This window comes from Bubalus bubalis, chromosome 5 (genome assembly GCF_019923935.1).
Source record: "Bubalus bubalis isolate 160015118507 breed Murrah chromosome 5, NDDB_SH_1, whole genome shotgun sequence".
NCBI lineage: Eukaryota > Metazoa > Chordata > Mammalia > Artiodactyla > Bovidae > Bubalus > Bubalus bubalis.
Genome location: NC_059161.1, coordinates 126,512,606 through 126,525,284, shown reverse-complemented (window position 1 = coordinate 126,525,284; position 12,679 = coordinate 126,512,606). Strand labels below are relative to the sequence as shown.

At 58.6% G+C, this 12,679-nt stretch overlaps 1 protein-coding gene and 1 long non-coding RNA gene across 2 annotated transcripts; one reads left to right on the top strand and one right to left on the bottom strand.

Annotated features, from left to right (window-relative positions):
* Window positions 1-503: 503 nt before the first annotated feature.
* Window positions 504-1,428, top strand: LOC123333824. The gene is made up of 2 exons (XR_006551438.1): window positions 504-641; window positions 942-1,428. It is a non-coding gene; the product is annotated as an uncharacterized LOC123333824 (long non-coding RNA).
* Window positions 1,429-1,627: 199 nt separating this feature from the next.
* Window positions 1,628-11,146, bottom strand: RHOD (ras homolog family member D). Its single transcript, XM_006072687.4, has 5 exons — window positions 10,922-11,146; window positions 6,191-6,278; window positions 5,242-5,351; window positions 2,732-2,866; window positions 1,628-2,218 (listed from the first exon to the last, which is right to left on the bottom strand). The coding sequence occupies exons 1-5, from the start codon at window positions 11,051-11,053 to the stop codon at window positions 2,051-2,053; spliced, it is 633 nt and encodes a 210-aa protein (XP_006072749.1). The 5' UTR covers window positions 11,054-11,146; the 3' UTR covers window positions 1,628-2,050.
* Window positions 11,147-12,679: the final 1,533 nt, after the last annotated feature.

Here is a 12,679-nt window from a genome sequence, read left to right as displayed (position 1 = left end):
AGTCTCTCTTTCCAGGGAAGTGCCTTCTCTCTCTTGGTAGCTTCCCAACCACCCTGCATGCTGGAGTTAAGATCCCGTCCTCCATGGCATTGCACACAGACTTGGCTTTAAGGGCACAAACTGTGGGTTCCCTGTTACACCCGTAGTTCTTGTCATGGTGCTGGGTACCTCATAGAGCTCCCTGGACACCAGGCTGTTGAAGGCATGGATGATGGAGCCTCTGGTTATCCGAGGGAGGGAGCCTGATCCAGATATCTTGTTCAGTATCTCGCCCTCCCGTAAAGAATATACTGGGCAGCCCCGCCCTACTCCACATCAGTCCATGCTTCCTCATTCCTCCTTTATTCCTGGCGCTGTGCTAGGCATCTCACAAGCATTTTGCCACTTCACCCCCACAGCAACCCTCTAGGGTGGGCAGGATGCTCTCTGGCTGCCAGATGGAATTGTTAAGGCTGGAGGAGTGTCACGCTTATAAAATCACCTGGCTCTGGAAAATGACAGGACTAGGATTTGAACCCAGATCTGAGACTGACTCCAGAGACAGAGCACTCTGCAATGCCAAGGGGCCAAGCCACATCCCCAACAAAGGGACGAGGGAGACAGACAGCCTTCTTCAGGGATGCCCAGGTCTGGTGCAAAAAGTCAGTGTGACAAGCTTCTTTGCCAAATAACTACCAAGGGTTCCAGGGACTCACATTTCGGGAAATCAGAAATGTGTGAGCTGGGCTTAGCTCACTGGGTTGGGGAGGGCAGGAAGGGGAGAAGAGAAAGAACATTGTGGGTGTGGAGTGGGCTTGGGGGAGGAGCAACCAGGCCAGAAATCTAGGCCAGGAACAGTTGTTTCCCACCCCTGAGCAGCTTATGTTAAGACCCTGGAGTAGAGCCTGTAATCCAGGTGGGGTTTTCTGAGCAGATCCCTAACATCACTCCCTCTGTCTCAGCTCAGCTCTGTAACCTGAGCCAGGAGCCCTCACCTGGAGGAAGCAGTCCCACCCCTGGAGCTGTTTCTAATGAAACTGAGCTGGTGGGTGTTAGTGGCTGGTTCTGTGTGGGTGGACCGCACACAATCAGTTGAAGGTCTTAGAAGGTCTTAAGAGAAGAGACAGGTTTCCCAAGGAAGAAGGAATTCTGCCTCAGGTCAGCAACACAGAAACCCCGCCTGAAATTTCCAGCCTGCTGCCCTTCAGAATTCAGACTCAGGACAGCAACATCCAACATCGACCTCCAACCTGTCTTACAGGTTTCAGACCTGTCAGTCCTCAAAATTGTGTTTTTAAGCCTATTCCTTAAAATCACCCTCTGAATATATATCCTATCAGTTCTGTTTCTCTGGAGAACTCTGTACAATATTATAGACTGTACTATGTACATTACACCCATGGAATATTATCTATTGTATTTATCATAAATAAAAGCGATACTTGTGAACCTTTTGTGAGCACCCTCTGTGTGCCAGGCACCCGCCTCTTTCACAGGCAAGAGGCCCAGGTAACTTGCCCAAGGTCCTAAAGTGATAGCCTGGTTTGGATCCAGGTAGTCATACTGGACCCAGTGCCTACACAGGGTGTGCTTATATCCCCCACATGGAACACGTGTGTAAAGGCATTTCAAAACAAGAGGCATGACGCAAGGGACAAGTGATGTCATCTTAACGTGGTTACCGCTGGGATGGGCAGGGTGAAGGAGGGGGTGGGTGGGGTGGGTAAAGCCCTAAGAAGAGCCACAAGGTGGCGCCAGGGCACACAGGCCGCTCCAGGATGTGTGGTCCAGGGCTGGGAGATGGGAGTGAGTCAGGGGTCTCCAGGACCAGCCCTCCATAGGACTGGTGAGCCTGGGACCCCGCTTCCTCAGGCCTCAGGGGGGTTTCGCTGCAATCCAGGATCCTGCCCCAGGGTCGGGGGGGCTGGCCTCAGGGGTGCCCATCTGTTTGAGGTACAGTTCGGTGGTCACAGCCTGGGGACTGGGTCCAGCCCAGCCAACTGGGCAGAAGGTCAGCAACCAGCTCCTTCCTGTGCCGCCGGGGCAGTCGGGCGGGGAGGGCCGCAGGCCCTCAGGTCACCACACAAAAGCTCCGGGTGATCCGCCTCCAGAAGTTGCGACCGCGGCTGCTGAGGGCCACCTCGGCTGCCTCCTGGAAGACGGCGTGGACGTTCTCCTGGAGCAGAGCCGAGCATTCGAGGTAGGCCACGGCGCCCACGGCCCGCGCCATCTCCTGGCCCTAGCAGAGAGCGTAACAGGGCTGCCGTCAGCTGGCTGCTGCCAGGGGCCTCGCATCCAGCTGCCCCCTCCCCCACTGGGCCCCTTGCCACCCTAGACGTGCTCTCCTAGGGCGCCCTCAGCTCCTGCCCCCTGGCCTGACCAAGGACCCTGATGGATTCATCCAGTTTCCTGCCTCAGTTCTCGGCCGGGTCTCTGCCTCTCCAGGTACCAATTGATTACCCTCCCAGCCTGACCCAGGCGTGCCACAGAGAGGGGCCTGCAGACTAAAGAGCTGGAGGGGTCCCCCTGGCTGCGAAATAGGGGGGCAGGACCATCTGATGTGCACTCCACTCGCTCTCCATCCTCACTGGAAACTTCCAAGCCTGGCGGTTCTTGACCATGGCTGCTTCCCAAATACCCCCCACCCTGCTCCACATCCTGTGTGTGCTGAGAGGCTGGGCCTCAGTGGCATCCTCCCAGGGGTGCCCTCTCCTGCCCCCAACCCCACCCCACCCTAGGCTGCGTCTCCTACCCTGTGGTAGGTCACAGGTTCCAACCCGTTTTTCCGCAGCTTCTTCACCAGCATCTTGTCCTTGCGCAGGTCGGTCTTGCAGCCCACGACGACGATGGGCACCTCCTTGCAGAAGTGATTCACCTCTGGGTACCACTAGGGGGAGAGGGGTGGTGAGGGCACGTGTGTGAGCCATCAGGGGAGTGGGCCGCTGTCCTGAACTCCAGGTCAACTCTGACAATGATACTTAGCACAGCCAGCTTAGGGAGTCCTCTGGGTGCTAGTGGTAATGCTGTGCCGATGCAGGAGACATGGGTTCAATCCCTGGGTCAGGGAAGATCCCCTGAAGAAGGAAATGGCAACCCGCTCCAGTATTGTTGCCTGGAGAATTCCATGGACAGAGGACACTGGCAGGTTACAGTCCATGGGGCTGCAAAGAGTCAGACATGACTGAGCGACTGAGCAAGGGAACAACTCACTGGCACTAAGAAGACAAGGTACTCCAAGCCAGGCTAAGACTTTACACATAATGAGCACACGAAGCCCCCATCTCTGTGAGGCAAGTTCTATCATCAGTCCCACTGCACAGATGCACTCACTGAGGTGCAGAGAGGCTCTGTAATTTGGACTTGGTCACAAAACTGGAAGTGTTAGAATTTGAACCCAGAGGTTAGCGCCCAGAGCCCTGTCCCCACCTGCTCTAGAATCCTACCTCTGCAAGGTAAGGGGTCCCAGGACCGTCTCCCCAGTGGGGCAACATTCATAAATAAATAGTGAGGCTCTAAAACTAAAGCAGCTCACGAAATGCTTGCAGCAGCTGTTGGCCTGTCGGAGGGGGCACTCCTGTCCTGCCAGCTGCTCTCTGGAATGCGAGGCCTCACGGCTGGGTTATTTCAGTCTGGACTATAACCCAGGAGCCTGGAACCAGCAGCGCACGCTGGCTCAGTTTCAAGGAAAACCGGCATCAAACTGTCTGGCTTCTGGAGACATATAGGGCCTGTGTGGGGTCCCAGCGACCCTCCCATCCACAAAACTGCCCTTCACAAGGGTCTTCTCTCTGACGCTGCTTTGCTAAGTCCAACAGGGCATCTCATCAGACCTCGTCCTAGCTAAGCCCTGGCATCAGCGATCATTCCATCCTTCAAAAGCTGGTCGGCATGGTGCCCCAGGGTCCCACACTCCTGGTTGTCCTCAGGTCTCCAGGTGACAGCTCCCTTCTGCCCCCCACCCCCAATCCACAGCTCTTCCCCACCAGCAGCTCCTAAATGGATCTGCCCAGCCCTGTCCTCTCTCACGAACCGCAGACTCAGACTTCTGCCTGCCCCTCCACTGGGATGTCCAAGGGGCCTCCACTGCCCACCTCCCTGCCCTCAGCCTGCTCCTCCTTGTCTTGGTAAACGGCAAGTCTACCTTCCAGGTGCTCTGAGCAAATGTCTCTCTCCCACCCATGTCCAATCCATCTGCAAACCCTGGTGGTTTGGTCCTACCTTCCAGATTCGGTACCCACTCACCTCTCACCATCCCCTCTGCCAGTACCCTGCTCCCAGCCTTGGTGCCTAGAACAGTCCTGGCACATAGAGGTACCTTCCAAATGCATACCAGTCTGCATGGAGCAGATTGGTTCAAGTCCCAGGGTTACCACGTTAATAGATGCGTATCTTGGAGCAAGGGCCCCAATCTGGGAACGATAGTATCTGCTCCATAAATTGTTTGTTTTTGTTTTTTTCCACTTTTTGGTTATACTGTGGGGTATGCAGGATCTAAGTTCCCCAACCAGGGATTGAACCTGCGCCCTCTGCAGTAGAAGTGCAGAGTGTTAATCACTAGACCACCAGGGAAGTTCCTCTATAACATTTCTAGGTTAGCTGAGTAAATATGTCAGTGCCCAGAACTGTACCTGCCCGTATTAAGTCCTCAGTAAACCCTGCCATCATCGTGTGGTTATTGTTAGTACCGCTGCCGCTGGTTGTGCTCTGACGGACCCTGGAGCACGCCCTTCACACACGCCTGGAGGCGCTGGCGGTAGGAGCTGCTGGCTGGAACAGAGGAACTCCAGGGACCATGTCCCCACCACCTGTGAGCAGCCCTGGGGACCTCTACCGTAATCAGCAGATGTGCTGGGCGGCCACTGGGAGCCAGCGGTCACGTTGCGGGAGGCTGGCAGTTCCTGTGACCTCGGACAGGCCAGGGCTGGGGAGAGGCAGGGGTCTCTGGGTCGCCCTGCATCCTTAGGCAGGGTCATGGTGGAAAGGCCTCGGCATTCTGAGTCTGCAGCATGGGCAGGCAGGAAGTACTGGACAGGGAGTCAGAGTCTCATCCAGACCCTGCCACCAGATCCCTGTGGGACCTTGGGTAAGCCGCTCTGGACCTCCGTTTCCCCACAGTTACGCCAAACACATTGGACCACACATCATCCAGGGCCTGACAGGTTCTGACAGTCAGCTGGGTCCAGGGCAGGGGCGGAGCGGAGTGGCCTGGCTATGGGGCTTTGCCTCCCTGTCCATCCCCACCTCCACCCCGCTGCCACCTACCCGGTTAGAGATGTTGTCGAAGCTGTGCGGACTGGTGACATCAAAGCAGAGGAGCAGGACGCTGGCATCAGGGTAGAACAGGGGCCGCAGGCGGTCATAGTCCACTTGCCCTGGTAGGGTGGGAGGCGGTCACTCCCTCCAGATCTCCTGCCCACTGTCAGCACGTCCCCAACATCAGAGAGGTCACCCCAACCAAGACCAGGGGAGGGTGTGAGCTGAGCGGGTGAACTAGACCAGGGCCTAGTTCCGTGCCTCGGAGTCCAGCCAGTGAATGATCCCCTTGGGGCCGTGTCCCCCTGGCCGGCCTGTGGGATGTGCCAGCCCCCGCCTGGGTGAGACCACTTGCTGAGAGAGCCCTGCTCTGGCAGGAGTAGGGGGTTTCTGAGGCCCCCACTCAGAAACCTGTTTTGCCCTAGGCTTGGGGGAGCTGGGGGATGAGAAGAAAGAGGCAGGCGGGACCTGGGCCAACATGTCACAGCCCAACAAGGTAAGGGGGTTGTGGGATTCCCTGAGTTGGCTTTGAATTCTTTTTTGACCTGTGGGATTTTAGTTCCCTGACCAGGGATCGAACCCAGGCCCTGCAGTGGAAGGCATAGTCGTAACTGCTGGCCTGCCAGGGAAGTCTCCTAGCTTTGAGTTCTGATGTATTTGACTCTGAACCTTCTTGCAGGCAAGGTCAGGAGGCTGGAGGTCAGAAGTCAAGGTCGAACAATCTTATAGGAGCTAAAGCCAGGGTGGAACGCTCAGGAGGCTAGAAACAGTCTGCCTCTTGAGAGCCAAGAGTTCCGCCTCGTCTCCGGGACCCTGTTGGCTGCTCTGGGTCAGGGGGCTACAGTGAGGAGGGTTCAGGCCGACACCCGTCCCCTGGAGGCTGCTCGGCCTCCCTGGTTCAGAAGAAAGGGGGTGGTGCCCCTCCTCCCACCCTGCCCCTCCCCAGCCCTGCACCCACCTGCCGTGTCCCAGATTTGGAGGTGGACGGGTTTGCCCTTCACCTGCAGATTCACGCCGAGCCGCTCAAACACCGTGGGGGTGTAGCTCTGAGGAAGAAGGGGTTGGGGGTGGTTAAGAGGGCAGCTTCTGAAGGGTGGTGGTCCTGGCAACCAAGTCAGAGCCCAAAATGCCCGCGGCACAGCCCCTTTGGCAGTCAGCAGAGCAGATGGTTTCTGGGAGGGAGCTGGCTGGTGGCGTTGCGGCCACTTTGCAGCTGTGTGCCCCTGCCCCGTGGAGGCACTGAACCTCCCTGGGCCCCTCCGAGACCGTAGAGTGGGTCTCCTGGAGTACCCACTGCAGGCGCTGCTGTAAGGGTTCAATGCGGAGCTTCACATGGAGCCCCGAGCCCAGGGCCTGGTACAGACTAACATTCTACAGGTGCCAGGACCGCTGTTTTTATCTTTGTCCTCGTCCAGACTGTCCCATTTCCGAGCCTTCCTTCCTGCTGTCCCCGCCTCCTAGAATGACATTAACCTACGTTTGTTCATCCACTTATTCATTCATTCATTCATTCACAAGCACCTTCTCCAGGTCTGATTCTGGACATTCAGGAACAAGTAATAAAGACTCACTGCCTAGCCTGGGGAGCTCCTAGCTTTCAGGGGTGGGGGTGGGGGGGGTCCCCTCTTTTGCCTCTCAACCTCTCATAATCCAACCAGGATGTTCCCATTTCTGTCTCTCTTACCTGCCCTGCCTGGCCCCAGGTGGAGGTCACCTGGCCAGGGGCCCCTCCACCCCAGGCCCGCTAAGCCTGAGCTCGCCCCCTCTCCACAAAGGCCAGATGAGTGGGAGCAGGAGGGGCTTTTACACAAGTGCAGGAAGGAAGAGGGGAGCTTGTGCAGAGGGGAGCCGAGCAACAGGGGGGCAGGTTTTCACACCACAAGCCCTTTGCACCAAGTGGCATGCTGGCCCCCTTGCCTTATGGGTAGCCAAGTCTTGCCCCCTTGCTCAGGGCTGGGCAGTGGGACCATAGCCCTGGGGGACCCTGTTTTTCCCTCTTCCCATGCCAGGTGGGGCCCTCACCTGCCCGTGACTCAGGAGGACTTCAAGGCTGCCTGCGTGCTGGTCCTCTGAGTCAGGGCCTGGCCACTGGGAGGGGCAATCCCTTAGCAGAGGGTCAGCAACGTCCTTCAAGGGCACTTAGGAAGCAGCGGTGGGGAGGGTGGGGAGAAAGGTGGGTCACAGAGCAGGCAACCAGGCAGGATGGAGAAGTCAAGGATGGCCCTGGGGTCAGCCACCCTGGACTCTAGTCACTGGCACTTCCTCTACTCAGACTAGGGCTGCCCTCTCCTTCCCATGCCCCCTCCTTGCCCCCTCCTCTCAGGCCTGGTAGGGGACAGTGTGACATGGTGCCATGGTGGCTATCAGCGCTGGCTTTCTTTTTTTTTTGGCAGTGCCACACAGCATGTAGGATCTTAGTTCCCCAATGAGGGATCGAACCTGCACCTCCTGCAATGGAAGAGCAGAGTCTTAACCACTGGACCACCAGGGAAGTCCAAGGAGCACGGGCTTTGGAATGAGATGCACCTGGCTTAGGACGGGCTCTGGCACTCACTGTGTGACCTTGGACCAGCGCCCTCACTGGTTAAAGGAGGCGAGTATCTGTGTGTGACAGCGAAGGCCGGCTGGCAGGCGAGGTCAAACGCCCACCACTTAGGAAGCTGGGTGCCAGGGGCAGCATCCACCCCTCCAAGAGGTGCCCCTTCCCCAGCCTCTCCCCAGCCTGTCACCATGGAGGTGCTGACATCTGTTGAGCTCCCAGCCCGGCTGCCCACAGTGGCAGGACCCCTCCTGATCTGAGGCGCAGGGCGACCTGCCGTGAAGTTCTCAGGAGACGCACTTCCGGACTCTGCAAGTGTCCGTGGAGATAACACCGTCACCCACATTCTTGAGGGATCTGCTCTGTGAGGCTATTTACCTGCACCATCTCTGATCCTGGTAACCTTAGAAAGTCGATACTATCCCCATTCTCTCTTTTTTGGCCTCACTCCACATGTGGGATCTTAGTTCCTTGACCAAGGATTGAACCTGCATCTCCCGCAGTGACAGCGTGCAGTTCTAACCACTGGACCACCAGGGAAGTTCCCCTCACCGCATTTTCCTGTTGAAGACACTGAGGCCCAGAGAGGGGAAGTGACCGGCCCATGGTAACATATTAGACAGATGGCTGAGGATGGGGCCAGGTCTCTCAGGCTCCAGGGGCCAGGCTCTGACCCTCCTCACCTTTCTCTCCTGAGGTCACCCACTCTAGCCCCTGGCACCAGAGCTGAGCAGGAAAGCCCCATTCACGGAGTGGGACTGGGTTCTCCCCTCTGGAATGTCATCCCGCAGACTCCATCGACACCTTCTGTCTTGTTCTTTGGACCCCCCAGGCGGGTCACTCTCTGCCTGCAGGACCAATAAGCACCTAATCTTATCTGCGCCGTCCTCCTGCAGAAAGACAGGGCTGGGCCCAGCTAGACCAGGGCAGATGACTCATGCTTGGGTCTGACCTCACAGTGCTCACAGACAGACAGATGGACCATTATAGCATAGGAGACACAGCTCCAGAGGGGAGACCCAGGAGTTTCCCCTGGGAAGCACACCCATGGGAGTCCCTGCCGGGGGCCAGGGAGAACTCGGCTGGCCCTGGAAGGTCAGCTGGTGTGCCCTGCCCTGTTCCACCCTGACCCTGCTGTGGGGGCCCTGGGCTTCTGGCCCTGTGGTTGTGGTTGTTGCCCCAAGTGTCAGGGGCCGGTGCCTAGCTAGGAGTCCCCCTGCCTTGGGAGCTTTCTCTCTACTCTCCAGCCCTGAACTCAAGGTCAGGCCACAGCCAGACAAGGCTCATTGAAGCCCTCCAGACCCCTGAGGCCCTCCAGATCCCAGCCTGCTCTTCACTGCAGGCAGGAGGCCTGGCATGTGGGATCCCAAGTCTCCTAGCTGTTGGCTCCCCGGGCTTGCAGGGCTGTCAAGAGGAGGCGTCCAAGGCCAGGACAGAAGGAGGCTGCTCTGGCTTGCAAAGCTCTGGGGGGCTGCGGAGGATATCCTGGTCATGGCCGGGAAGACCTGGGTTCTAGGCCAGGGCTCTGACGGGCGGGCCCTGTGCCCCGAGGCCAGACTCTTCTCTCCGGCCACCGTCTTTCCAGCTATAAACTGAAGGCCTTTCCCGCTCTCAGACCTTGTGCTTCTTTAAATGAAGTGTCTCTATTGTGCCTGGAGGCAGACGGGTCCCTGGGAATGCGGGTCCCCAAATGGGAGGACCAGTGGCAGGCCGGCCCCCTGGTGACAGGCATGTGCTCCCTTTCCCTGGCCACCCGGAGTGTCCTTCACCCTTCAACACACACTTTGTTCACATCAGCCAGAAACGCCTATTTCCACACTGCAGCCTCTGCAGTCGGGATGGGTCTCACCCTTGAGGATGTCTCAGAGCCCAGGACAGTGGCAATGAGGTACGCCCACCCCCTCACCCCCATCCAGCCCCTTCTCGCAGGCCCCTTTCCCAGGCCTCAGGTCGCCCAGCTTCTCTGTGGAGCTCCCCGCAACTCTGCCATAATTGTTGGGTTTGGGTTCTCACAGGCAGCATCTGGGGGCCCGGAAACACATCCCTCCCCTCAACTAAAAAAAAAAAGTGAGTGGCCAAAGGACATGACGTCAGCTCCCAAAACCACAAAGCAAGAGTTGGCTTGATGCTGCCACAGTGGAAAGAAAGGCTGACTCCGTTAGCAGGCCCGGCCTCGCCAGCCTCCCCCATCCAACTCCCACCACCCCCGCGGGTCGGAGGGTGCAGGGATCCACTGGAGGGGCCGTGGTGCTGCAAGGGGACCCATGGGCTCCAGGGGAACTGGGCTGAGGGGGCGCACAGTGGGTGGGTCTCACCCTGCCCTGGGGCTGACAAATCCGCCTGGACAGGCAGTGGGCATGCTGGTGAGGGAAAAGCAGTCCACGTGCCCAGGCATCGACAACATGCCAGGTACCACTCGGGGCCGTGTCTTAGCCTTGCCTTAATGCTACCTCACCACCACCCTCGGGTCTCTCCACCCAGGGAGGTCTCATGAGGGATCGGAGGCTCACAGAGGCTGAGCAAGGCACGGTGGGCCCCAGCTGGGGGAGACTGAGGTGCCAACCCAGCTGTCTGACGAGGTTGTTGTGTTCTGACCCTCTAAGGCTGAGCCCACAGGACAGCCATCGTAGGGGCAAGAGCTGGGTGAAGACGCGATGTCTCCTAAGAAGAACGTTTGCCACTTTTCAGTGGGTCCTTCCTGCTGCAGCTCAGCCCCTGACTTGTGTGAACTCACTCATCGCTGCGACCCTGAGAGCTGGGCATCACAGCTATTCCTATTATGCAGTTAAGCCAACAGGCACAGAGAGGGTAAGGGGCCTGCCCGAGGGCGCACAGCTGTGAGTCCCGAAGCCAGGATTTGAAGCCAGGAGATCTAGCTTCACCACCCCAGAGTGGTCAGTCCTCTTAGCCAAGGGGTGCCACCGAGGGTTCTCTTAGGACCCGCAACGTTCCCAGGCCACCCACGTCAGTGCCCCGGGACACCTCTCCGGGGTAGGTGCCGTTCTTGGCACTTTACAGAGGATGCCTCTGAGTCCTTCACTCCTGGGGGCACGGTGACAGCTGTCTTGGACCCCAGGCTCTGCGGGGAGGCAGGATGGGCGCCTGTCCCTCCCTCCTCGGGGGGCAGGAGGCGCCGGGGGCCGCACTCACCTCGGGGAAGGCCCCCTCCGCGAAGACCATCAGCAGTGACGTCTTCCCGCAGCCGCCGTCGCCCACGAGGACCACCTTGACCGACCGCGCGCCGCCCGGCGCCTCCTCGATCGGGGCCTGGGCCGTCTTCATCGCGGGGCGCGGAGGGACGTAGGGAGGGAGGCAGGGCCGGGGCGCGCGGAGCGGCGGCCGCGGGGCCGGCGGGGCAGGAATGTGGAAGGGGCGGGGCGGCGGGAGGAAGTGCGGGCGGCGGGCGGCCCAGGTGAGGGGCCGGCCGGGCGCATTCCGCGGCCCTGCCCCTCCCGTCCCACGGCCCGGGACCCAGGCGGCCCGAGACAAACTCTTCTTGAATCCCTGCTCTGTGGGGCCGTCAGGGTGCAGGAGGTAGAGGACCCAGATCGGCCTACGTCCCTCAGGAGCGCACCCCGGTCTGATGCGGAGAAGACTCGTAGTTGGGCAGTGACCCCATGGACGGGGACAGACGAGGCTCCTGGCCCTCTTCTCGCCGAGCAGGGAGGTGGGGGTCAGCCCTGTTGGCCCACCAGCTTGGTGGGGGGGCAGGAACGGGGTCCCTAGTGCCTAGTCTCTGCGGGCCCGGAGCAGGAACTGGTGACTTTTGGTGGATGAATGAATGAGTGAATGAATGAATATGCATCCCCTCCCCCCATCTCCCTGGAGACAGAACACCCCACAGCCCTCCTGCAGGTGTTCCAGGAAAGGTGGGAAGGGGGTGACCCGGGCAGGCCCTTATGGGTGAGTCCATGGCACTGCCAGCTGGACCTCCCCTCCCCCAGCCAGTACCAGGAAGTCTCACTAGCAGTGGGTCTCCCCTCTGCCTGGGGCATGGCCTGGGGAAAGCGACGGAACCTTCCATCTGTAAAGTGCTTAGAGCAGGGTCTGGTACATGGTGGTGATGCCATGTGTAATTCTTGCTATTTCCTGTGCTCAAGGGCTTGGGGACCCTGAACTGCAGAAGTTCAAGTCTCTCACAGGGACTTCCCTGGTGGTTCAGTGATTGAGAATCTGCCTTCCAATGCTAGGGATATGAGTTCCATCCCTGGGTGGGGAACTTAAGATCCCACATGTGGGGCGACTAAGCCCCTTGCGCCACAACGATAGACCCTGCATGCTGCAACTAAGATGTTATGCAGACAAAAAAAAAAGAGTCTCTCACAGCCTAGAATGGGAGACAAGCGGGACATATCAGCGTGATGAGAGCTCCAGCCATGGCAGGGACAGGCAGTGGACGAGAGTCAGGAAGAGGGCCCCACACTCAGGCTGGGGGTGGTTAGAGAGAGGGGCCAGAGTCTTGAGGAAAAAGCGAAACGCAGTTAGATGGGGGAAGAGAAGAGGGTTCCAAACTGAGGGGACAGCATGTGTAAGGTATAGAGGTGTGTGTGGGGGGTTGTTTGCAGTGGCGGGGGGGGAGGGGTGCTGCAGTTCTTCCCTATGATGAAGGGTGAGGTTGGATGAGGGAGCTGGTCCTGGGGGTGAATTTGAGGATTAAATGGGGCCTGGATGGTGGAGCACTTTGGGTGCCAGGAATTAATACAGAATTGAACTGGAAACTCCCTGTCACCTGACCGCCTACTCCAGTTACGCGTGCTCAGTCACTCAATCGTGTCCAGCTCTTTGTGAACCCATGGACTGTGGCCCGCCAGGCTCCTCTGTCCATGGAATTTTTCAGGCAAGAATACTGGAGTGGGTTGCCATTTTCCTCCTCTGAGGGACCTTTCTGACCCAGGAATCTAACTGCAT